The sequence below is a fragment of the Dunckerocampus dactyliophorus genome, chromosome 2 (genome assembly GCF_027744805.1).
Source record: "Dunckerocampus dactyliophorus isolate RoL2022-P2 chromosome 2, RoL_Ddac_1.1, whole genome shotgun sequence".
Lineage (NCBI taxonomy): Eukaryota > Metazoa > Chordata > Actinopteri > Syngnathiformes > Syngnathidae > Dunckerocampus > Dunckerocampus dactyliophorus.
Window position 1 is genome coordinate 50,433,938 of NC_072820.1, and position 26,551 is coordinate 50,460,488.

General features: G+C 44.8%; 4 protein-coding genes across 12 annotated transcripts in view; 3 read left to right on the forward strand and 1 right to left on the reverse strand.

The window, feature by feature from the left end:
- On the reverse strand, positions 1 to 19,311 carry samd7 (sterile alpha motif domain containing 7). 6 transcript variants are annotated; one of them, XM_054758763.1, is made up of 12 exons: positions 19,008 to 19,311; positions 18,260 to 18,500; positions 17,413 to 17,532; positions 15,889 to 15,996; positions 5,107 to 5,251; positions 4,892 to 5,015; positions 4,693 to 4,817; positions 4,058 to 4,139; positions 2,509 to 3,170; positions 2,332 to 2,447; positions 2,130 to 2,240; positions 1 to 1,086 (listed from the first exon to the last, which is right to left on the reverse strand). In XM_054758763.1, the coding sequence occupies exons 5-12, from the start codon at positions 5,210 to 5,212 to the stop codon at positions 850 to 852; spliced, it is 1,563 nt and encodes a 520-aa protein (XP_054614738.1). In that variant the 5' UTR covers positions 5,213 to 5,251; positions 15,889 to 15,996; positions 17,413 to 17,532; positions 18,260 to 18,500; positions 19,008 to 19,311; the 3' UTR covers positions 1 to 849. The 6 variants fall into 6 exon arrangements, with proteins under 6 accessions (XP_054614738.1, XP_054614730.1, XP_054614746.1 ...); XM_054758755.1 differs by having other exon boundaries at positions 17,413 to 18,143; positions 18,242 to 18,500; XM_054758771.1 differs by lacking the exon at positions 18,260 to 18,500.
- apoda.2 (apolipoprotein Da, duplicate 2) lies at positions 14,521 to 15,207 on the forward strand. Its single transcript, XM_054752728.1, has 3 exons — positions 14,521 to 14,640; positions 14,715 to 14,829; positions 14,975 to 15,207. The coding sequence occupies exons 1-3, from the start codon at positions 14,521 to 14,523 to the stop codon at positions 15,205 to 15,207; spliced, it is 468 nt and encodes a 155-aa protein (XP_054608703.1).
- apoda.1 (apolipoprotein Da, duplicate 1) lies at positions 16,139 to 18,513 on the forward strand. Its single transcript, XM_054758899.1, has 5 exons — positions 16,139 to 16,589; positions 17,725 to 17,859; positions 17,926 to 18,047; positions 18,134 to 18,219; positions 18,284 to 18,513. Exons 1-5 carry the CDS (start codon positions 16,503 to 16,505, stop codon positions 18,508 to 18,510), a joined length of 657 nt encoding a protein of 218 aa, XP_054614874.1. The 5' UTR covers positions 16,139 to 16,502; the 3' UTR covers positions 18,511 to 18,513.
- The window catches only part of and2 (actinodin2), a 22,107-nt gene continuing 14,501 nt past the window's right edge, over positions 18,946 to 26,551 (forward strand). The window contains exons 1-2 of one of the 4 annotated variants that reach the window (XM_054758638.1): positions 18,946 to 19,105; positions 19,517 to 26,348. In XM_054758638.1, coding sequence (XP_054614613.1) covers positions 21,683 to 24,661 — 2,979 coding nt within the window. In that variant the 5' untranslated portion in view covers positions 18,946 to 19,105; positions 19,517 to 21,682 and the 3' untranslated portion in view covers positions 24,662 to 26,348. Of the gene's footprint in view, positions 19,106 to 19,516; positions 26,349 to 26,368; positions 26,541 to 26,551 lie in introns of those variants that run through there. The other 3 variants (XM_054758658.1, XM_054758676.1, XM_054758649.1) reach the window with 3 other exon arrangements.

A 26,551-nucleotide genomic window follows, 5' to 3' on the forward strand; every position in this document is an offset into this window, starting at 1 on the left:
TTTGAAAAAATACTTTATTTACAACTGCGGTAGAGAAGACACCATACTGAAGGTTTTTTATGTGCCACAAAGAAGTATAAAATCAGTAAATAACAATAAATACACTTGGGGGAAAAAAAGTGTGGTAGAATGACAAGGTAGCGTTTCTGTGCCATAAAGAAGTAGAAAATGAGTTAAGTAAATCATAAATATGTTTACAAAATATAATACAAACCATGGTAGGATGACAAAATATGGGCAGGGTTTTTTTCTTGGTGCCATAAATAAGTCTAATATCAGTCAACTAAATAAAAAAAAAATGTGGGAGTTTTTTGTGCCATCAAATATAATACAAAATCAGTTCAATAACTACATTCGAACAAATATGGGAGTTCATTGTGCCACAAAATCTAGTATATAATATATACTAGATAGTATCAAATCAGCTGATTTTTAAAAATATTTCTTTAAACACAATTTCTACTTGATTAATTCCAACAATAAAATGAATGGCATGACTAAATACGATACACTGTATTGTCATTGATCATAAATCCATGATGCTGTTGCTGCGCAAGCGTCACGCCTTCCAATGTAAAAAAACTAACAAAAAACTTTATTTATAATCCATTCAAACGGTTTAGAAAGGTACACATTCAAATGCCAAAATAGAAATAAATCAACGAATAAACTGCTAAAAATGAGCCAAGATAGAACTCTGACTGCTTACCTAATAAAACGTCACCTTATCTAATGGACTACGACTCCTAAAGCACTACCCTACTGCAGTACCTGTGATGACGGTACTACAGATCTGTGATGATAAACTTGATAAACAAGTACTTCCGTGGTACGGACGGCGTCCAATGTTCATAATTGGACGGACACCACCGCCTCAGCGCCGGCAGGAGGGGGTGAACCGGTGTCCGTCTCGTGGAGGTGCTCGCTCGCTTTCAGGACGTCGGTGTCTCGGGGACTCGCCATCATCTCCTCGCTGTTGCAGTTGACTGGGGAACCCATCTCGGACGAGCGGTCGCCCGGCTTGTCGGGGGCGGCGGAGAGCGGGAGGTTCATCATATACAGCACGCTGCCCATGCGCCGTGACACCTGCGCTTTGGAGACAACTCAGTCACACTTTCATCGTTTGGAAACGTGGTCTATGCTAGCAAGTTCTACACGTGCTTTCAAGAAAAACATCTCTAGAGAAAGTCTTTATTAGTATCAGCTTCACTCTTTGCTCTTTTTCCCCATTTTTGCTGTTGTTTTTTTGCATGATCCAAACATTTCTACTTCTTTCTTTATTCCCGTCATATTTTGACTTGATTCTAGAACCTCCCCCCATTTAACTGTCCAAACATGACAACTTTATTCTGTTTTATTGATTTGTTTCTCCTCATATTGCGACCATATTATCAACTTGTTCTCCTAAAATGTTGTTTCATGTTAATTCATTTGAATTAAATGACATATTTTTATTTTGTCTTAAATTGAATTATATTTTGTTTTGATGAAAATGAATTGATTAGTTGAAGAGAACAGAATGCAAGCTATTCTTCATGAAAGACGTTTTTAAATGCAGTGAAATGGAAGCACTTTGGATTGCATTCATGACTTCATTTGAATTGATGACTTTTTCTTTCAATCTTCATTTTTTATTACATTGAATTCATTTGGTAAAAGGGAAATTAAAATAAGTCATGTATTTAGCAAGTTTTTACCATTTCGTTGAGTTATGACATTTGATTGCATTCAATCGTTTATTTGAATTGAATGACTTTTTCATTTCATTTCGTGTCTCATTGAATTATTTTGTTTTCATGGAATCTTTTTACTTTTGATGACATTGGATTCATTTGTTCAGATACAATAGAACAGAATTCAGTACGTTTTTCAAATGGAGCTAAATATTACATTTTATTGCATTCATGACTTGATTTGAATTGAATGACATTTGATGAGTCTTGATTCCATAGAATGAATGAGTGAGTGAGTGAGTGAGAAAGTAAATGAATGTTATTTTTTGTACTTTTTCACACTGAAACGTATTTCATTTCTTTTCATCTTTGCTTTGAATGGCAAGCGTTTTATTTTGTAGGAAAGGGAACGCCCGTGAGCGGTCGGGTAGCTCATGAAGCGTGGCTGTGGTCGACCTGCGAGCGTATCTTGAGTGCGGGGCCCAGCTTGAGGCCCAGCGTGTCCAGCAGGTGTTCCTCTGACAGGAGGGGCAGCGTCTCGCCGTCAATCATGTGGTCTTTAAACGTCTGCAGGGTGAAATGATGTCAGGGCGTCAGCGTGACCAAGACAAACAAAGAAGCGAGCGAGAGAGACAGAGAGAGAGAGAGCGGCGCCAACCTGAGCATATTCGGCGCAGGCGGGGAAGCTGCTGACGAAGTTGTACACGTCGTTGACGCTCCACTTCCTGACGTCCTCCGACACCTCGTCGCCGTTTAGGAAGAGGTTGGGCGGACCTGAGGAAGACAGTCAAGCTGTAGCGGCGTGACGGGAGGAGACGTAAGAAGGACGGCGTACCGGGCGGGAGGAAGGCGTTGCCAGTAACAGGGAAGACGTACGGCATTCCAGCCGGGGGGTACATGAACTTCTCCTGGAAGGACTGGCCGTCCTTGTCGCCGGCGCCGCTGTTGCTCACATCCTGGCACCCGTCTGTCTTACGCAGCCCCGCCTCCCCCTCCTTGTAGCTCTTCCTGCCTCCCCCAGCCAGCTCCAAGTCGACTTTGCTCTGTTGATGATGATGATGATGGTGGTGGTGATGCACCTTGCTGGTGGCGCCCTCCTCCCCGGCGTCCCCCTTCACCTCCCCCTCTTTGTCCTCCCCGCCGGACGCGGCCCCCGGGCTCTGCTCCACGCTCTTGTCCTCGGCGGGGCCCTTGGTGCCGCCTGCCGGGTTGTCGGCGCTCTTGTGAGCCGCGGGCCTCCTGCCCACCCTGCGCCCCCGCTCCCTGTGCAGCGTGCCGACGGGCGGGTACGGGCCGGCCGACATCAGCAGGCTGCCGGAGTGGAGGTCGTCCAGGGTGGGGCGGTGGACGAAGACGTCGTGGCCCTCGGGCATGCGCTGGCGTCCCCTGAAGGCCATGGGGTTGGACGGGTAGGACAGGGGGGTCTCCATGCCCATCAGACCCTTTTGGTGGGCGTTCTCCAGCTCCTTCTGGTGCAGGATGGCGTTCATCTCCATTCTGAACACAACATCCAGACATTTTTATTAGAAAAACACATTTGATAAGAAATAGGAGAGAGAATAACAGCAAACATTTGATGGCGTGCTAAGGGTAGCATGCTAGCAATGCTAACATGCTAAGGTTAGCATGCTAACACCTATCATGATAGCGCAATGCACCAGGAAGGCCACGTGCTCTGCCCTATTGTGGAGTTACATGCACAAATGCTGAAAATGGTCCTAGCTGGCGATGTTAAAGAATCTTTTAAACAATTCCAGGATCCAGATGCTGATTGGGATCACCCCCGAAATGTACTCAGTTCCTCCATATCGCCATTTCCCACAATTGCTGAAAACGTCATATTTCAACTACTAGCTTCCAATGTTTGAGTTTCCTCCCCTATCTGTCCACCAGATGGCACTGCTGTTCCCCATTCAAAGCAGGATAATTATCCGACTGATAATTATCGACATCATTCCGATAAATACGCAAACATTAAAAATAACCAGTCATTTAAAAAAACGCTCCAATGAGGCCAGATTACCCGTACGGTGCGGGTGAGCAAAGCAAGCACTCCTTTCACAAGTCCCCCGGAGCTCACTTGGAAACAAACGTTCACTTTAAGAGGAAGGACGTTGTACCAAACGCTCCACGATGAGGGGAACAAAAAAACATAGAGAACACAAAAAACCTCACCAGCCACCTGACACGCCAGCGCAGCGGCGTTTGGGAAGTATAAAAGGTTTGCAGGAGACCTCCGTAGCGTCACACCGGCTGCTCGGAGTGTGTGGTGGAGTACAGCGCACCTTGTGGGCTTTTGTTGCTGGGCGAGTGAATGCTGAAGTTGTGGCTACTTTGACGGGGGGCGGGGGGGGGTCTTTGCCTGATGCTGATCATGCACCAACCTGGCCATGTTTTGCTTGTGGATGAGCTCCTGTCGCCGGGCAACCGTTTCCATGGGCTCTGGGGGCAGGAAGCCGTAGCCGCCTGAGGACAAGACATTAGATTGCTACTTTATTGATCGAGTCAAAAGCATTTCAGTACTTTAGGGTTGAAACATGAAAGAAATGTGGAAGATGAAAAACTAAACGAATTAAGTTGTCATTTTTGGAAAATTAGGTTGTGGAAAAAGTTTGGACGTTCTGAAAATAAAGTCCAAATATTCTGCTGGACGTGCCATGGCTGAGATTGAATGAAAACAAGGTTCTCCTCATTCTGTGTGGAAGTGGTAAGTTGTGGTCTCCTTTGTCTGGTTTGCTATGCTAGCGGCAGCTGTCCGTTATCTCCCCTGCAGTGATATCGTAGCCTGAGCAATGTGATGTAAACAAAGAATAATAGGAGTGTAAAGGTGACCATAGGGGTGTCATTTCAAGTCTAGAGGGCTCTAATAATGTTAAAATAAATAGAACTTCCTAGCATATCTACAAGTTGCATCCTTTCATTTTTCATGATGTGGCCCTCGCTGGAAAAAACCTTTGGACACCCCTGATGTCAACTGCGTGTGTGTGTGTGTGTGCATGCGTGTGTGTGTGTGTTGTACCTGCTCCTGGAAAGGTTCTTCCTGGGAGGACGCCAGCATGTGGTGCTAAAGGGGGGCCCAGGTGAGGTGCCATGTGCATCTGCCTGGCTTCAGGAGCCACCATCTCAGCAGGTGGAACCAAATCCCTGAGAAACATGTTTTTAAAAAAAGGTTAGCCAACTTGTGTGAAAAGCTTTTGTTTTGAAGCGGGAAAACAAACCTTTCCATGAATCTTGGTTCAAACTGGGCCGGCACCCCCTGTAACCTCTGCTGGCCCTGGGCGAGGATCTGCGGCGCCATGGCCATCTGGTTCCTCATGATCATCTCCTGCCTCTGTCTCAGCTCTGCTACAAAGACACGCAAAGGGAACCACGCAGGACGCCATCAAGCAAACCACGCACCCTTGCTTCTTTCCTTCATTCCTTCTGTCCTCACCGCTTGCGGACACGCCGCTAACCAGCCGGTACCAGTGCTTCTCGTCCAGAGCGCCCTGCTCGCCCAGCGCCGTCATCTTCCTGAGCTGCTCGCGGGGGGTCATCATTGGCAGGCAAGGACCTTCACCAGGATGCTGATTCCTTCACTTCAGAAAGAACACAAACTTCCCATCACGTGTCACGTAACCTTTGATGTCTTCACGGAAACAACGCTGGAATCACGTGATCCCCATAGAAGTGAAAAAGGTTGCAGTTCCACAAACCTACCACTGGGAGGCTGCAGTTACTGTTTTTTTTTAAACGACTACCTTAAATTTATACTGCATCGACATAATTTTTAATGGCATGTGTTTAAAAGTTATAAAAGATATTTATTTGATGCTACATTTAATTGGAGTGTTTACAATCATGCCACAATATCTCGCTGGAATCTTGCCACATTTAGTTCATTTTTGTACATTAAAATTTCATTTATTACTATTTTTTAAATTACTTTGACTTTACTTTTAATAATATGTAAAGGAGACGAGGATCAGCATCAGTGGCGCAGCCAGAAATGTTTCATTGGGTTGGCCAAGGTGAGACGATGGCTCGCATAGGGGTGGCAATAAGTTCATACCTGAAGTGTGTAGACGGCCGGTGGGGTGGCCACGGCCACCTCTAGCCACCCCGGAGCTCCGCCACTGCTTCTGGAGCGTCTATTAGAGCAATTAATAGCTGAGCAGTGTGCCGAGGACATGTTTTCAACGCTGGATTTCTGGATTCTGCTCACCATCATGGCGGCCAAACTCGCGCGGGACATAATACGGAAGTGGATGGCGATCGGCACTCCTGTTTTACCTAACAATTAATTAACAGATTTATGTGCTGAATCACGCTTCAGAATGTAAGTCAAAGTCAACATAGTGAAAAAAACGACCAAAGTAATCATGGAAAACATACATGCCGCTTGCAGTTCATGCAAGACGCGCTTTTATTGACAACTCCTCCATACGGAGAGTTGTGTACTGCAGTGAAATGTGTCCACGCCGAAACGGCTGTTAGGCTGAACTAAGGTTCTGCACCACAGAGCCGCGTTTGTCAAAATTGTCCCCCAGCCATGGGGGTGGCCACTGGGGCGGCCGGAGAGTGACCAAGGGTGGCCACGGCCACCTCGTAGCTCAGACACTGCTAAGCATCCAAACAAAACACACGCGCAGGATGAATATTCTCCGTTATGCCAGTCACGAGCCACAAGGGGGCGCAGTTTCGTGGTTTATGTTTTAACTTAGTCTGCCATTTCTTTTGTTTTTGCAAAACAAATGACACAAAAAAGGACACTAGAGCCCTGATAGTAATTTTTCATGTTCGAGATAAAAGGTTACATCTAGTATAAAAAATAGTGTAAATATCTATGAATAATGTAATTACATATATATATATTATATATACTTATAATTTATACACATTATATAATTATACTTATAATAAATATACTTAAATTGTGTTTATTTTCTCCGGCCCCTCCACCCCTCCACCCCACAGCCTTGTGTTATGACAGTCTCTCAAACTCCCTCTGAAATCCATCTAATCTGGGGTGTCTAATCCCGCCCCTGTAGTCCTGCAACAGTCTGCCAGCTACATCTGCTGACCCTCCTGCTAGCCTCCCCCCTCCCATCGCCCCACCTACCTCCACGTACCTTCCCAGGCCCCTTCCACCCCCAGGATCCTATTAGCTAAGTCGTGGCAATACAGCACTTTAACGGGATGTGTCGGTGCTAATCCGCACGTTTAGCGTTTTACCCCCAGCAAACCTTGCCTGTAAGCATCCTGGACAATACACCCTGGCTGCTAAGCCTATTAGCCCCCATTAGCACCCAGGATGTCCTAAAAACACCTCGGGGGATAAATGCGGTGGACGCAATCGCTTTATGTGCTGCTATGCGGCGCCTGCACATGCACCCTTTACCCGCCCCTCCCCTTTATCACCACAGATAAATGCAAGTATGTGAAATATTACGTTTTATCAACAACAAGTTAGGATTCACGAGGAAGATGTAATTACTCATTTCCATTCTGATGAATGTTTTGCTTTACAGACAAAAAAAAAGCCAACCCCTGGCGGGGCTGCAACATTTCCATCCACAATTCCAAAGCAGAATCTCTCCAGGAGGAAAAGGAAAAGGCGAGTTCCTTTCAGAGTCTTTTGTCTGCACTGCAGGTTCCTCATGCCGGGATTGGACTCCTTGGATTTACCGCTGCCCGCTTAATCCCATTACAAGAATGAATTAAAGAGAAAAATTGCTGACGACTTAGTCGGGAGCCTTGAGGAGGTCATATCAGACATTGTCTCGCCCTCCTTAATCCCCCCCCCACCCACACACACACACACACACACACACACACACACTGAAGCCGCACATATTCAATTCCACCATTCGGAGTTGGTACATTGAATGCAACACTGATTTACGCGATAGACGATTTTATATTGTGCGTTTATAACGATCATCTCTTTTTTTTTTTTAGTATTGTGGTCCCAGTCCGTGGGCGGGTCCGAACCGGGCACAGGAAGCTTTCAGGTGCAATGATCAAAAAAAGAAAAAAAAGAAAAAGAAATAACTACATGGAATTTTGATGTAAATGCATATCAATTTTGCAAATATGGGCTATTATTTTATCTAAAATAATAATATACATTTACAAATCCCATAGTTTTTGCATTTATATTGTTTGTTGTGAGCAGCAACCCGTCCCACTTCGTTCGATGGTCCTTGAACGCACCATTGTGCGTGTGCTACACAGGTAGGCTACTATACTGTGTTCCCTCGCTACATCGCGGTTCACCTTTTTAAGTGCAATTTTACAGCGTATGTGTTGTGTTGTGCGTCCTTGTGGTGTATTATTGTGATCTATCGGTGCTCTGTTGCACAGGTCTGTTATTGTATTGACTGCTGCTACCAGTAGAGGGTGTTGTACACATGCGAGAGTTGAAGACGTGTCCAGACTGTCCGGCTGGTCTCAGTGTGTTTACAGCCACAACAGTCCTGATTGGCTAAGGGAGAACCCGCCCATTGTGTTCTGCATTCTGATTGGCTGTAGACCATTGTCAATCAAACCCCTTCGTGCAGGACTGCCTGTTTCCTTTTGATCGTACAGGCTGAACGAAGGCAGAAGTTACGCGGCTGTAGGGCACCTGGAATACCGTAAATGAATCTTCGGTTCGGAATATGTTTTAACAAGGATACAAAAACGCTACGGCCTAGCGGCGCCAGGACAAGCCACGGTCAGAGGAGTGAATACGCGTGAGTCACGTCATTTCTTGTGCCCGATCACGGAAACTGATCATTAATATCCAAAGGAAATTAGTGTTTAAACAAGAGAGAAATGTGGTAAAATGTTAATGCCCGTCTGAGAAAAGTGTATAAAGTGTGTGTGTGTGTGTGGGGGGGGGGTGTTACAGCCTTAAAACATATAATAATTGTAGAAAAATACAGTTGGCTGATTTCACTTATTGCAGGCTATTATGGGAACACTGTACTGTAGTTGTAGCCTTTTCCTTTACCTCATATTTGCTCCCAAATGCTGATACTATGTAGGAATGCATAAAGGTAAAATTGGATGACCTTATTGAGTGCTCATGTGTTTAAGTCCAGGCTGGCACTGGTGAATGGTGGCTCTGATTGGCTGGGAGAAATCACATGGCTCCAGTCAAACATACTGTAGTTACCAATAAGGTGCCTCGTACAGTTTTTCACGGTCAAAGATGGAAAAGTGTTCACCAACAGATCCTTCTTTTAAAAATAATATACAAATCAAGGCTGTCAAAGTTGGACGTTTAATGTTATTTTTGACATGCGATTAACGTGCGCGCGTCCTGTTTGATCCCCGGCCCACACCGTAGTTTGAGGAAACGCAGCAGTGGGTGTGGAGCTCCTGTACAAGCGGGTGAAATATTGATGAGAAACGGAGGAAGAAAAGGTATTTTGATTGGAAGACGGCTCTCGTAACAACATCAAAGTTATTTGTATCTACTGTACACTGCCGGTGTTTTTTATTGTCATTTGTACCGTGGTACCTTGGCATACGAGTGTCCCAACTGACAAGTGTTTTTTTAGATGTGAGTCGTATCTCGCAGATTTTCTGCTTTGAACTGCGAGCTAAAATTTGTGTTACGAGCTGCTAGTTACCGGCAGGCATAGCCGAGGACAGCTATCTGGGGTCTTGTGTCATTGTGACCATGACTGAAGACCAGAATGGATGTAAACAGCATTAGCAGCGCGCTAGCTAGTCACCGGGAAAGATTGTCCACAGATCAGCAAAACATACGTACATTACAGCCGTCTAATTGATCTTATTTATGATGTACAGGTATTGTGTAAAACTAAGACAGGAACACCAAATAAAAAGCACGAAATGAATACACAGCCACCATCCACCAGTACCAGCCTGGACTTAAACACATTAGCACTCAATAATCTCATCAAATCTTACCTTTATGCATTCCCACATAGTATCAGCATTTGGGAGCAAATATGAGGTGAAAGAAAAAGGCTAAAATACAGTATAGTAGTCTATCTGTGCAGCGAGGGACAATGTTAGATGGTGCGTTCAAGGACCGTCCAACAAAGTGGAAAAAACGCTGCTTGTGTTAAATATGCATAAAATTGTGGGATGTCTAAGGGATGTCTATGATTTTTGGAATAAAATAGTGGCCCATATTTCCAAAATTGATATCCCTGTACATAACATTTGATGCAGTTATCGTAACTGTTGCGTATGAAACCACAAAGGGATTTACATCCCTACTTATATATAAAAACTTATTTCTATCTGTAATTAAGTGCAATTAATTGTGAGTTAACTATGGACAAAAAAGCAATTAATCACGATTAAATATTTTAATCGACCGACAGCCCTAATAAAAATACAAGTAAAACAAAATAAAAATATTTTTAAAAATGTATTTCTATTATTTAAAATACGTTCCTATTGTTTTTTCCCCCATTTTTGGTGCACAATAAACAATACGAGTCAAACGTTTTTTCCTAAGTATTTTAAGTCAAGTTGACAGACAAAGTGAACGTTTGCTTTCAGAAACATGACTCATTTTTTCATAATGATGACATCAACTTCTAATACACGTTTCTTCAATTGTTCTTTGCTGATTGGATGGGAGAAATCACATGGTTCCACTCAAGCAGTTACCAAATATGGTGCTGATGAAAAAGTTTTCACCAACCATCAATTGAAAAAATAAATACACCAAAATGCAAGTGATTTTTTATTTCAATTGCTTGCAATATGTGCTCATTTCGTTGCTCGCGATAAACACGACAATTCCAAAGGTTGTTCTGAAGTATTTTAAGTCGAGTTTACAGACAACAGGTGCTAAAAGTCACACTTGATACAAGTTCAGATGTTTTCCACAATGATGACATCAACTTCTAATCGACTTTTTTTCAACTGATTTGGGGTGAAATCCTTGTGCAGTTTGCCACAAATATTTTTTGCCAATTTTTGGCTCTCAATGAATACAATACAAAAAAAAATGTATTTTAAAGTCAGGTTTACAAACAAATATTTGAGATTTATTCATGAGCGTTTTTGGGTTGACGTTGGGTACAGGAAACATTCCATTACTGTTGTACATCTTAACGTTGCTGATCTAATCTAATTGGCTGATGAATGAATTCTAATTTTAAAGACAAGCCTCAATTCTCCACAAGGTTTCTTTTGCGCTAAAACGGAAACTGATGGAAAGCGCTATGGAAGCATTTCGGTGGACTCACCTTCAAGGCGTCAGTGAGCAGGTGCGTTCAAGACGGATTCCAGAAAAAAGAAAGGTTTGAACATCCCAGAGACGTCTTCTCCCGCCGCGCGCTGTGCTGCCAGGCTAACTGCCTTAACTAAAAAAGAGCTTTTAAATAGCGATTGCTTTCATCTCCATTAGCGGGCCTTATCTGCGGCAGTAAGCCCTCCCTGCCCTGACATCACTGTGATCTCCCGTCCAACCGCTTGGCTCGGCGCGCCTCGCTAGTGATGTGTAATTACTTCATGAGGCAGCAGCAGCAGCGCTGCTCCTAAGCGCGGGGCGCTAAACCTCTTTGGACGTTTACCTCACTAATCCCTTGTTAGCACTTTAGGCCATAGTTAAGACACCTAAACGCTTAGCTTCCTTTTCCACTGGCAAAATAACCAAGACCTCCTCCGGGACCGGACACGCCTTAATTCCCCACAAAAGTCTTGTTTATGTGTTGGGAACCATCGGTGTGTCTAGATGTGGCGTTGCTCTCACTGGGGCGTCCCATGTGTTGACCCAAACACGCTTGGTGGTCATTTGCTCGAAATCCGTCTAAATTGCCCGGATCATCGACTCAGACCTCCTAATCTGACAGTTTGTGCTCACCAGCCGCTTACAGGCAGGCTGTACACCCACTTTGGGCTACGTTCACACCGCAGGGTATGATGACCAGTTTGGATTTTTGGGTTAAAATCCCATCTTTAATGTTGTTGTTCACATTACCCCCCAAAAATGGGCCTTGTCAACGTGAACAACACAAGCAAACACCTGCCTCTGCAATGTCCCGCCATTGGAGGTATGCAAAAGAACATTTGGACAAGCAAGCGTCCTTTTGGAACAAAGTGCTGTGGTGATGCATGTTGCTCATTTCACTCCTCGAGCGTCGCTCTGTCCATCACGTGTTGCACACATTCCAATGGTTTGTGACCGCTTGCTTCTTCTGCTGGCTCCCAACGAAGGAGGTCGCATGTTTTCCCTCTCCTCTCCCTCTGCTTCCCTGCTTTGCGTCTCACGTTGGGTTTTTGTCCCGTCTCACACTTTGAAGAGCCTCTCTCCGCATTGCTCTCCAAATCTAAACCGCTCTCTCCACGCAGTCATCTCGACTGCCCTGACGGAACGTTCACCACTGGTTACGTGATGGACAGTTGGGGCGAGTGGACGGTCACGTGCCATTCTTTCCGTTGAGGACATCTACCTTTTGGGAACCATGGTAACAGGACTGTTGCTGATTGGGCTTAAGCACTGCCCTCATGTATGAAAGACAGAGAAGCAGACCAACGTGCCCGGCAGCTGCCCGTCATGATTGATGGATCGATCCAGAGACCAGAATGGAGTCTATTGGAATGCGGCTACTCGCACTAACCCAAACAATCTAATCTGCATTACCGGCGTCTACCTGGCCAAGGTCGTTGCTACAACAACTCCTCCAGGAGACGTTTTCAGTGAGATACCTTCACCTCCCCTTCACGGACAGCTGTTGATTGTTTGACTCTGATTGTCTGGGGCCTGCTCACGCTCGTCTCCATGGCGGTTGCCGTGCTATCACGATGCCGTCCTGCGGCTGAGTGAGCTAGACGGAGAGACCTCGCGAGGCCCACACACACACCCGTCCCACGGCTTCAGCGCTTCATCCCCCCGGTGCGGACAGGCGCCGAAATATGGCTGCATTTGCTGTGGCCTACACTGGACCACCTCCACTCCGCTTTCTCCCTCCCCTGGTGGAAGTCTTCAAGTTCTTATGTTGAAAAGTGTGCTTATTTGTGAATATGTTGCCCAGTTCTTTTTGCCAGTCCCACACTGTACTCAACCAGAGGAGCATAGTTTGCAATTGTTTTTTTCTCTCCTCCCCTTTGCTCTTGTTCTACCCTTTCCTCCCCCCTTTCATCACCCAGCCATGCTGTCCGGTCTACCCCCCGTCATACCATGTACCGACGGGTGACGCAATCTCACTAGTCCCTCTGTGTAAGTGACGAGTAAAGGCCAATGTGATTCTCTGATTCAATTCTAACTGAAAATGTTGGAAGTTGTCAGGGGTAGCAGCACTAACACTTGCATGACCTTATCATTCAATACAACGAGCAGAAAGGGGTTTCTTTTCGTCCAGGAGACAAGCAAGGCCAAACATTTGAGCAACAACCCCAATAAAGGGCTTTGGAATTAAGCAACCCAGAGAATTAGGACTTGAAAAGCAGTCATGTAAACCACTAATTTGGCCTCTGCTGGGCTGTGTAAGCTTTTTATGAGGGATTTCTGTCCATCTTGTTTGCAGCTAGCATTATAGAGTCACAGTGAGGCAAAGGGATCACAGCCGGTTTAACCTCCACGAGCAGGAGCGGCTATAAATTCACCGATAAGACACAAACACGGATCCTGTCCATCTTCTAATTACAGCAACAATCTGGTGTCCGGATCACCCCCGCGTTCACACTGCAGCTTAATCCCGCTAAAGTGCAAGCATTACATCTCTTACGCCCGCTGCAAAGCTTGTTTAGGTCTTGATTACCATCAGTAGGATTCTTTAGGATGAATAATCCCTGAAATGACACAAAATAAGATGGCGGTGCATTCAGGAGCGTCTCTGTTTAAAAGGTGAGCTTCGATGCGTGAGATGATGCACCGCAAACACGGCTGACTAGCTGGGCTCAACACGCCACATCCCGCCAAAAGAAGCTCTTTTCACCAAAAATGCAAGATAATATACACTTTATATTCTCAATTTCCTCCTACTGGCCTGTTTCCTACGTTAGATGGTCTCTAATCTTTAGGCAAGCATGAAAACAATGTGGAAGAAAGGCTCTTCTATTTGATCAAAAACATTTTTAAGCCCGACAAAAACTGATTGAGTCTGACATCCTGAGTCTTGACTCTTTTTAACATTGTCCATGGAGTTAGTCAATTGTGAAATACAGTTAGATTATATTGAATTTACACTATTTATTCATTTCACTACCAATGTACTTATTTGATGACAAACGTATAGTTTTTTAGGGTATTTTTAATCCTTTAAAAGGACATTTTCACGCACTGAATGTCATTTTATTTCATAAAAGTGCTGCACTCTGGAAAGCATCTTGAAAAACATGGAGGATTTTGAAGCAAAATGTAATTAAAATGTTCATCCATCCATCCATAATTGGATATAAACCCAAAATAGAATTCTCTATGCCGCTTATCCTCATCAGGGTCACGGAGGTATGCTGGAGCCTATCCCAGCTGAGGGATAGGGCGAGAGGCGGGGTACACCCTGGACTGGTCTTCTATTAACAATTATTGGTAAAACCTTTTAGGGGGGTTATCTCCTCAGGCAAAATACTGCAAGCATGATAGTTTTTATTTAGCTGTTTTTTGGAACGCTACTATGGTCAGCAGTGACATCACTAGAAAACACCGTGCTCGTTGCATGCTAGTTTCAAACAACACGCGTGTAGTCAGGTGCTACATTTGTCACGCAAACGCCCCCCGCCCCGTAACATAGCCTTTGGTGTAAGTATGAGGGGTGGCTGATGTATAAACCCCCCCGGCCAAAGGTGAGTGTGACTCCTGCTGCGGGGTGAGTGTGGCAAGGATGCCAGGTGTTATCCTCTTAGACCAAAGGGCTGACGGAAGCTCTACTGTACACGAGGGAGAGAAAAGATGGCCGCCATGCAGCTTATTTCCTTGATGCTCCTGTCTGTCCTGGCAGCAGACGCTCAGGTCGCCATGCCAGGAAGGTGCCCAAAACCTGCCGTTCATGAGGACTTTGACACTGCCAGGGTGAGTGGAAAGCTGCTCCTTTGAAAGATGGCAAGTATGGGATGGACTTAAGCGCATGTGGATTTGCATGACAGTATCTGGGGAAGTGGGACGAAATGCAGAGGCTGCCTCAGTCCGTCCAAAGGGGGCAGTGCAGCACCGCCACCTACAGCCTGAGGAGCCCTGGGGTTGTCCTCAACAGGGAGCCGGGCGCATTAACTCAATAAGCAGGTCCGCCACTGCGAAAGATCCCTCCGAGCCTTTGAGGGTTAGTTTAAAAGTCCACCAGCAGAAAGTCAACACAACATACCAGAGTATCTTTGGCTCCACGTGTCTCTCAATGCCCCCCAACCAGACTCTCCCCCTGGGCCTTACTGGGTCCTGGCGTCAGACTATGACAACTACGCTCTAGTCTACAGCTGCACGGGCCTCGGGGTGGTCCACATGGACTCCGTTTGGATCCTGAGCAGGAGGCCTGCTCTGGCTGAGGAGACCTTGGAGGAGCTGCACAGCACTTTGACCTCCATCAGTGTCAGGGCAGACCAGATGATCAGCCCCAATCAGGATGCGGCTCATGCAAGGCCATGAACTAATGAACTAATGAACTAATGAACTACACGAACACAACAAATATCAATCAAAAAGCCCACAAATGTGCACCTGAAGATTAAAGACAGGAATAGGACTCGTGCTCATGCGTGTTGCTGTCTAATGTGTTCCTGTGCTGGGGGAACCGAGTTCCCAAAATACTGGGGGTATTCCATGTTATCATGAATGTACCGGTTAGCGTTACTAGCTGCTCACAGTGTGGATAGAACACCAGAAAACCTTTTTGGAGACGTTTTAATAGCGGCCTTTCTAGGTGTGTCCCATTACGTGCATTCATTACCTGCCTCTTTTTTATCTGTTTTGATATCTTTAGAAAAAGTGTGAGTTCATGTCTCACATAAGGATTGTGGATGACGAGCAAAATAAAAAAAAAAAGTGCACTTTTCCTTTAAGTGTTCGTTTCCAAAAGCCACATTGCCCACTAGTGGCCTGGCATGCGTATTTCAGCATGTTTAGTCTTACTGTGCTCGAGTCTGGGGACTGTGTTGTGCATATTTCTGCCTGGGACTGTGTGCTACTGCGTTGCTGATATATTTGAAAACATACAAAGTCAAAAAAAGTCGCAGTTGCACGCAGCAGCCTGTCACAGCACTTTTACTCCCTCTTTTTCTCAGAAAGGTCATCGTGATAAAATAGAAAATGAGCAGTGATGAAGTTTACCGTGGTGACGTCAAAGTGGGCCTGCACAGCAGCGCTGTCGGGGCTCCCGCCAGGCTGAAACTGCCAGGACGAATAACCCGCAAGGCCTTCATCTTGTTTTTCCAACCCCTGCAGAACAGAAAAATAAATATTCAAAATGTGTTGTAGTCCAGATTTAAGTCTTCCATTGTTGTCCTTCCATTCGCCACCAAAGCCCAAAGAGGGCGTAAACATGATTTGGACACCGGTGCGCCCTCATTTGCTTGATGCATTTGGTCAAATAACCAACATGCGGATACTTCAAGAGTCATCAAAACCTTGGTAAAAGTGAGACAATGACACCGTGGAGGATTAACACCACATCCTCAGTTGCCTGACGATGGCAAAATCATTAAAGCTCTTTGTGCAAAGTGGATTTGGAGAAATAATCATAATGCTGAGACAGAAAGTCAAGAAGATAAGAAGATAAGACCGTGCTGCTAACGATGAGCGTGTTAGCAAGATGCTATGTAGGGCAGGAGAAGAACAATCAGTGTTTTATAACGTGTCTCCCGCTCCGTCCCCCATGATTCCAATTAGCTAATCGTTGACTTCAAGTCTGAAATAAAGTGGGGGCTGCACACAGACATGCATTGATGACGCTGAGGCGCCACTGTGGCCCCGACCTCAAACTCTGCAGCATCCCGACGTTCACGCACAGGCGGAAAGTCAGCACCTCTGAGGTAAGAAAACAATATTTTCTCCCTTCGATGAACAAACAACATACAGTAACATTCATTTATTCAGGTGCAGGCGTCCAGGTTTGTTTAAAATAAATTAATAAATCATTGTCCAGGAAATTTCACACGTTCAACTTTTCAACTCATTTCATTCTTGTAAAGCACATTTCAATATTTGGAAAATCACTATACAAAGCCTGTTAATAATAATACTTTTCATAGAAAATATGGGAATTTACTGGTAAAATGGAGTCTTTTATACAAACTTTTTTTGTTATAAGCAAACAAAAGCAAAATAATATACATTTCAAATGGTACCATTTTTAAAATATTTAATTCAGTAACAAAAAAGTTCAATGTGTAAAAAAAAAAGTATTTTTACCAATTGTAATGAAACAACATTCATTAATTCATATGCTTGAACATGTGCAGGTGTCTAGGATTGGAAAAAACACAAAACAACTGGGAAACCTTTGCAGTAAATTACCAAACATTTTCCATTTTTCAATGTTTCTATTCTAATTTGATTCACTACAGAAACTTATAATAATAATAATAATGATCGTATTTAATTAAATAATGTAAGAATTTACTGGTATTGGCCTGTCACCATAACACGTTTCGCTACAAATTATCATTGATAATCGATATTATCGACAACATTTTTGAGACTTTTTTTTCCATGAAGAGGCGTAACTCACATTTGAACCACTAGATGGTACTCTAGTATATACGGTGTTTCTGTGTGAGACATTAGCTTGACACAAAAGTTGCCTGCATGTGTTTTGTTGCAATGTAGCCAGCAACACTGTCTGTGGCCGCGCACCATTTTGCAATGTTTTGTTTATATTTGCCGACTGAACGTCTCAGTAAGCGTTGACTGTCTGGACGAAGGCTCTGCTGCCCGAGGCACCTCCATCGGTAGTTTTTTTTCTTGTCATCCAGCCTGTGTGGCACAGAAAGACAAGCAGATGAAACATACAGGCACATGTCAATTTACCGAGGGTGTCAAACCAAAACAAAGAAAAAAACAACTTAATTGAACTGCATTTGAGTTGACTATGGTCATGTTGACCAAGATTAGACTACGTATTATTCGTTTAGTCAGCTAACATGATTAGTTGATCATGTTTCACAGGTATTGAAGGCCAGCCTGACAATGAAGCCGTCTTTTGCATTGGTGGCTTTCATCATCCCTCTGATCAGAGCTCAGGTGCCCCACTGGGGGGCGTGTCCAGAACCGGGCGTTCAGGCCTCATTCAACCTCAAACAGGTAGAGCAGCTATTAGGTTCTAAGTATTGCGGATGAGCTTGTACACTTTTTTGTGTCTCGTCACAGTTCATGGGGAGGTGGTTTGAAATCGGAAGACTGCCGACTCAGTTTGAGAAGGGTCGCTGCATCGAGACCAATTTCACTTTCAGGGAGGACAACTCCATCCGAGTGGTCAGCTCGGAAATACTGTGAGTCCTGTTTGCATCGTTGGTGCAAAAAAAGGTCAGGTTGTCACGACTGCAGGGTGGACGTTTTCTGCGATTTTGTTGAACAGAAAAGGAGAGCTGAGGAAGATAGAAGGAACTGGCGTCATAGAAGATCAGAAGAATCCCGCCAAGCTTGGAATAAGCTACTCTTACGGTGAGACCCATCACATGCTTACGTTCCTTCTTTTCTTTACCCTTTTGTCTTTGTCATCCAACAGTGCTGCCTTATTCCCCCTACTGGATCCTGTCCACCGACTACGTGAACACGGCCCTCGTCTACTCCTGCACCGACGTCCTGAGGCTCTTCCACCTGGACTTCGCCTGGATCCTGAGCCGGACACGCAGCCTTCCAGAGTCCACCATCGACAAAGCCAGGGAGACGTTTGCCAACAACAACATCGACGTGACCCGCCTGATGGCCACCAAGCAGGACGCCTGCGATTAAAAGTGACGACCAGCAATGAAAAAATAAAGGAGGCCTGAACATGAGTGCGATGATTACAAACAGCAGAAATGATGGGGTGTCTCAAATTATGTATGTGAAGCAAAATCAGCTTTAAGAATACTCTAACAGCTTGAATGTATACAGTTTTACTGTCATTCTTAATACAGAAGTTATTTTGTTCTAAAGTCACATATTTACAAATTGGAGCTGGACCATAGAGCTTTGAATTAAAAATAACATACCAATTAATGTGATGTGCCCTGCCAGTTTTCCAGTCAATGATTTTGATTTATAAATATTATAATGCATTATAACATTATAATTTACCGTAAATTAAATAGAGGAACTATGTTACTCTTTGCCTCGAGTTTCCGGTCGGGTTTATTTTCAACGGACACCATAAGAAAACAAAGTCGTGGCTGGTACCGTTGTGACTTCCTTCAAATCGTTGATGAAATTTTGCTAAATAACTTCCTAATCATAGTGGTGCCACTTACCTAAGCCGCTGAAGGACCAGTCGAACTCAACCGCCATGAAGCCTGCAGTGGATGAGATGCTTCCGGAAGGAGCGGGGCCTTACGTTGATCTGGATGAGGTAGGTTAGCTAACCCATTTAGCTTGGTGTTATTTTTATAAACAGCCATCCATGAGCTAGAGTATTTTGTCTATAATGGACGTCGAATAATGTAATAATGTAAAGTAGATGGCTATTACATGTTGTGCTCGTAATGAAGATTGTGTTTTAGCGGTCTTGACCGCCATCTTGTTTGTTTATCGTAGAATGCGTCTGCCGTATTCACTTCCGGAGTATTTCAAAATTAAACTACGTAACATCCAGCTAGCCTGTTTGTGTGCTTTTTAATTAAGTTTGGATATATTTTATTGTTAGGTAATACTTTTTGTGCTTTATCGTATGCAGTAAAGTACAGTAGTGACATCCGGCATTGACTTGGAGGCTGTCTGCACTATGCTTGTGTGCCTGACTTGTACATTTATTGTCTGACAGGCTGGGGGAAGCACAGGACTACTGATGGACCTGGTAGCCAATGAAAAGGCAGCATGCAGACTTGGTAAAACACTTTTTTGGAGGAATATGGAAAACTAGGTGGACAATTTGTGTCACGTTTGGGTTAGGGAGAATAAGTTCAACTACAGAGCGCATAAAAGTTTGTATAATTATCCACTTTTAACTGTAAATATACGCATTGAAGTCAGTATTTGGCTGAAGGTCCTGTCGTGTTGCGCCATTTTCTTGCCAATTAATGGAGTAAAACGTATTTCTACATGAATGAAATCTCTTTTGAGTGCCCTCTGCAAGCGTAAATCCTAAATGAGCCTCATGCGAGGCACATCCGTCGTTTGATGTAGCTTGCGCCTCGGGACAGACATCACACTAGTTTGTAGAAGGAGGAGGATACAAGGAATGTTTTCCGCGGGCCAGTAAAGCGATTCCCTGCTGTGGTACACCAGCAGCGCTCTCGTGGCCCGGAGGTGGAAAGACGTGCTATACGAGAGGCAACGTCCCCCAATGACAATTTCAGAATGCCTCTGTGTCCCTCTCCTGGAACTGGAAGAGGTGGCCGGAGACTGGGAATATACCAATATACTAGTCATGAAGTGGTGACCCACTTTTATAGACGTTCAACACACATACAGTGCTAGTCGTTTGTCACGTTTGGAGGCACTCTTATCTTGCTATTGAATGAGGAGTTGGGCCAAAATTGCATTTCCAAGAACATGATCAATGAACTAAAATGACATATCCAAGTGCAATCAATAAGTCCACAAAATGAATACAATCCACCGACACTACCGTATATGTGTACGTTACAACCGAGGACTAACATGACGACTACAAATCACATCACTGTCAAGACTGCACAAAATGTGAGATTTCACGACAATAACAAAGATGATGCCAAATTCCACAATATTAAACACATTTCATCTATTGATTACCACCAAGAAGCTATTGCTCCATTTACACAAATGACCAATAAATGGTGATAATTCCAGTATTTACATCAGGGGTGCTCACTTTTTTAGCCTGCGAGCTACTTTTAAAATGACCAAGTCCCAAAGATCTACCTACTACTATAAATATAGAAAGTGTCTATTTATTTTAATAAAATATGAGTATGTATTTATGTAGGTTATACTGTACATGTATACCAGGAGTACATGCACTTTCTCAGCATGCAAGTACAAGTCAAAATGATCTACCTCTTTCTATAAAACATATAACATATACAAAATGTACCCAGTAAACTCTGAAATTCTATTGTAAATATTCATGATTAGTATTTCACATTCACATGTTCAAAGTCACGGGGCCGCATGGTGGTCTAGTGGTTAGCATGTTGGCCAACACAGTAACAGTCTGGAGATGGGAAGACCTGGGTTGGATTCTCCCTTGGGCATTTCTGTGTGGAGTTTGCATGTTCTCCCCGTGTGTGGGGGGGTTTTCTCCGGGTACTCCGGTTTCCTCCCACATTCCAAAAACATGCATGTTAGGTTCATTGGAGACTCTAAATTGTCCATAGGTATGAATGTGAGTGTTTGTCTATATGTGCCCTGCCATTGGCTGGCGACCAGTCCAGGGTGTACCCCGCCTGTCGCCCGAAGGCAGCTGGGATAGGCTCCAGCATGCCCCCGCAACCCTAAAGGGGAGAAGCGGCATAGAAAATGGATGGATGGATGGATGTTCAAAGTTTCCAGGTCATCAAAGTAGTTGCTATCATAATTCCCTTCAATATGGAAATAAAGATCATTCCACATAAGTCCTAAATAGTTGTGTACTAGTGAGTGAGTACTGGTAACATGTCAGTCACATTAGCTATGTAACGTTCATTAGGGCACACACTTCATGTATTACATCCAGTTAGCATTTGCTAGCAAACATTAGCATATACAAGAATGTAAAATGATGATGCAAAAGACTATGCAGCCCAAGTCAAGGCAACATATTGAAAAGGTTTCACCAATGGGCACATTTTTAATTTCATCATGAAAATCAGATGACTGATTTCTGTAGTAGAGTTCATGACGCCAAGCAAAGCCAGTCAACAATACACTTTTTTTCTACGTAGCTAGCCGCGACAAGTGAACAGATAGCTTTAGTTATAGATATAGACATCTTACCGCAGAGTTAGTTCATCCATCATCATGCAAGATGGCGCCCTCCGTGGCAGACGTCTCTGTGACACTCTCCCATTTTTTTCTATTTTTTTCTATTTTATTGTTCATTTTGGACATTCAACACACTCACGCAGTACATTACAACAGAGAGACACTTTTGAACATCGGCAGGGTTCACCATGAACTTTCATTTAGCCTCTCAGACTTTGCCTTTCTTCTGCGCCGGGAGAACGCAGCAGCCTGCGGGCCCGGTGAGCTGAATACCCGGCGAGCAAAGCATCCGAGGCGTAAACGAGGCAAGCGGGCCGGCCTGCATGCTAGGCTAAAAGCTAGAGCGACGAGGCCACCGCTACCAAGCCTGCTGCTAGCCAACGTCCGCTCCCTCGAAAACAAGATGGACGAACTACGAGCAAGGATTACAGCTCAACGTGAGATCAGGGAATGCTGTGTCCTCACCTTCACAGAAACCTGGCTGACGGAGGACATACCGGACTCAGTGATCCAGTTGGAAACATTTGCTGCTTACCGGGGAGATCGGACTTTAGCGTCTGGTAAACACAGAGGTGGCGGCGTCTGTGTTTACGTAAACAAACGGTGGTGCACAGACGTACAGACGATGGAAAAGCACTGCTCGCAGGACATTGAGCTGCTGATGGTGAAATGCAGACCTTTTTATTTACCTCGTGAGTTTAGCGCTGTGTATTTAACTGCTGTTTACATCCCACCACGAGCTAACAACGTTAACGCACTAGGCCTCCTGCATGACATCATCGATAAACACGAGACCAAACACACAGACGCTGTATTCATTATATCTGGCGATTTCAACCACTGTAACCTCAGGACTGTCCTCCCCAAATATTACCAGCATGTGAGCTTTCCCACAAGGGAAAATAACATCCTGGACCAAGTCTACTGCAACATGAAAGGTGCTTTGAAGGCTGTTCCAAGACCCCACTTTGGAAAGGCTGACCACATCTCTATATTCCTTTATCCAACATACAGACAACTTCTTAAAAAAGCTCCCCCTGTACGTACAGCAGTTAAAGTGTGGAATGAAGAAACTGATCAAGTACTTCAGGACTGCTTTGGCTGCACAAACTGGGATGTGTTTAAAACTGCAGCGGGGAGGGAAGATTGTACTGTTGATTTGGATGAATATGCTTCTGCTGTTACTGGCTACATTAGCACATGTATAGAGACTGTTAGCACCACCAAGTATTACAGAAAATACCCTAACCAAAAACAGTGGATGAACTGTGACGTAAGGGTTAAGCTACGTGCTCGTTCGACTGCATTTGTCATGGGCACCGCTGATGACTACAAAAAGGCCAGATATGACCTGAGGAGGTCCATACGAGAGGCCAAAAGACAGTACAGACAGAAGCTGGAGGGCTACTATTCCACCTCAGACCCTCAGCGCATGTGGGCGGGGCTCCAGCACATCACAGACTATCGACAGCGGAGTAGCGTAGCCACGTCCAGCCAAACCACACTTCCTGATGAGCTGAACGAGTTCTATGCCCGCTTTGACACCCAAACTCCTGATGAGCAGAGAGGGTGGCTGGACTTGGGGAGCACACAGGACTCACCTCTCATGGTGACATCAGCTGATGTGCGCAGGGTTCTGAACAAAACAAACCCACGAAAAGCAGCAGGCCCAGACAACATCTCAGGACGTGCACTTCGGGTTTGCTCATCAGAGCTAGCTGATGTGCTTGCTGACGTATTTAACCTGTCGCTTGCACAAGCATCTGTACCGACCTGCTTTAAGTCCACCACCATAGTGCCCGTACCCAAGAAGAGCAACGTGACCTGCTTGAATGACTATCGCCCTATAGCACTCACTCCTATTGTTATGAAGTGCTTTGAAAGAATAGTCATGACCCACATCAAAAAGAGCATCCCAGCAACTGTGGACCCTCTACAGTTTGCATATCGCCAGAACCGGTCCACGGATGATGCAGTCAACACTGCCATCCACACAGCCCTTTCTCACCTACAGGGCCAGGACACATACGTCAGAATGCTATTTATAGACTATAGCTCTGCTTTTAATACAGTCAGCCCCCACAAACTCACAAATAAGCTCCTCACACTTGGCCTGTCTCCCTCCCTCTGTAACTGGGTGTTTAACTTTCTAACAGGCAGGCCCCAGTCAGTCAGAGTCCACAATCGCACATCCAGCTCAAGAATTGTGAGCACCGGGACCCCACAGGGGTGTGTGCTGAGTCCGCTCCTCTACACGCTCTTCACCTACGATTGCGTGGCCTCCCAGAACAACACCAGCATCATTAAATTTGCGGATGACACTACAGTCATCGGACTGATCACTGGTGGTGTTGAAACATCATACAGAAGAGAGGTGGCGGACCTCATAGCTTGGTGTCGTGATAACAATCTCCTTCTCAATACAGATAAGACTAAAGAGATGATCATCGACCCAAGAACAAGGGAAAAGGAGCCGCATAGACCCCTGTTTATTGATGAGACTGAGGTGGAGAGGGTGAAAACCTTCAAGTTCCTTGGCACACACATCAGCGAGGACCTCACCTGGTCTCACAACACCCAACAAATTCTGAAGAAGTCCCAAAGGAGACTGTACTTCCTGAGAAGACTGAGGAAATTTGGCATGTCCACCACAATCCTGAGTTGCTTCTACAGATGCACTATGGAAAGTGTCCTTACCGCCTCCATCACTGTTTGGTACGGTAACTGTACAACACGTGATAGGAAGGCACTCCAGCGGGTGATCAAGACCTCACAGAACACTGTTGGGGCAGCCCTCCCCTCACTGCAAGACATTTATAAAACTAGAGTCCTACGAAGAACACACAACCTCATCAAGGACAGCACACATCCACAACACTCATTATTCACACTCCTACCGTCAGGCAGACGCTACAGGAGTTTGAAGTCCAGGACCACAAGGCTGGCAAACAGCTTTTACCCACAGGCCATCAGGCTTCTCAACGAAGCACTCACACACGCCGCACGCAACACACACTCATAGCACTTTATTTATTTATTCCTTATTTATTTGTATATTTATTTGTATTAATATCTCTTCTTTTTGTTGCTGCTTAATTTCTTGGTATTTATGTTTCTTATGTTCTTATTCTTTCTTGTGTTTTCTTTCTTTTCTTGGGAGAATGAACAGAATAAGAATTTCATTGCATGTTATAACTGCTGTTTTACCATGCACATGACAATAAAACTCTCTTGAATCTTGAATCTCTTGAATTTGTGTTGTCACTGACAAATGTTTCAGCTCATCAAACAAATTTAAATATTAAAGTGTGACAAACATGCAAAACAGTAAGAAATCAGGGAGGGGGCAAACCCTTCTCACACCGCTGTACATATTATGCTGTACATGTTAGCATGGCGTGCTGGGTGATGAAAGTCAAAGCATCTTGGAATGCACTTGTCGCTTTGCGAGGTCAGAGGCCAACAGCGCTAAGCGTACGAACATGCTGGAACAAAATGCAACGCATCCTGCGCTTATGTGAGCAGCCAAGCGCTCCTTCTGTCTGCCCCCAAATAGTGTCTGAGTGATTTATGGTCTTTCCTTTCATGATGTGCTGTAGGGAGCGCTAACTTTGCCAGTTCACATGCGAGTACAGTCAAACCTGTCTATCGCGGCCACCAAAGGGAAACGGCAAAAGTTGCTGCTATAGGCAGGTGGCCGTTATAGACAGGTTGGCGGCCATTTTGAATTTGTGCGCACGTATATTAACATGTCTGTGATTAGAAGCTTGTTTTGTTTGCAGATACATATAATTATACTCTTACATGTTGACCAGTAGAGGGCACTGTGGGACTGCGGATAAAAGTTGTAAAGAACAACTAGGCTTGTTATTCTACACCACCCACAGAACAAAGCTGTGCTACTTTTTATACGGCAGAGTGTCATTACAGCTTTAGTTCATCAGGAAGTGACGGGAAGTGACGGTGGGCGTCCCGAGCAGGAGAGCTAGGCTCAGTGCTAGCTGTGAGTTTGGAGAGAGTTGGGAAGTGTGTTTATGTTGGCGTGGATGTAAAGTCCTGCAGTGTTCTCCGCTGTTAATAAAGCCATTAAAGTGCATCGGCGACGTGAGTCTCTCCTTCCCCACAACAAGCGGCATTACAGTATTGACCAGTGCACACCAGGAAATAAACGGTGTCACTGTCTGCAACAAGCTCCAAAGAAGACGGCTTTTTTATGTGGAACAACTGACAGTTTGTGTGGATCTTGTGAATGATTGTGACTGAGCTACGACTCAGTAATTAAAGTCTACACACGACGCCTTCATTGATTAAAAATTGGCATTTTAAAAAGGTGTCATCGTCGTCGTCGTCATCATCTTCCCAAGGAAAGCTTGCATCCCTGCCTGGTGACACGACGTCTGGCCTTCTGTGTGGCAACCTTGAAACAATGTTTTGAAAGTCCTGGAAGTCCGAACTGTTGGAAGATGATTTAAAAAGCAAAAGAAAGAAAGGGTTCATACTGCAGACTGAGTGTCATCCTGTTACGTTACTCCGTGCATGTTTGTGCTGTTTGATGACCTTGACATCCACTGACAGACTACCAAGGTGGCTCCGAGCGAGGAGGAAGATCGTGATGATGATATTACTACGCACCTCAACCCCCCCACCCCGCTTGACATTTTTTTTTCCTTGTGGAAAAGCAAACCTGCCATTTTGCTGCCGTCTAATGACATACAATTTCCTTTCATAGTCGTCCTGCTTTTCAAACATCCTCCAAGCGGCGCGGCCGGCTCCAGATGTCGTGAAATTCTTAAGATCCCAAAAATTCTCCCGTCCGTGCTCGGTGCTGGTATCGTCACGGTGTATCGGGGGCGGCCCGTGGCCTGGATTGCAGGTTTGGAGCTCGCAGTAACACCTGTCAGGTGTGTAATTA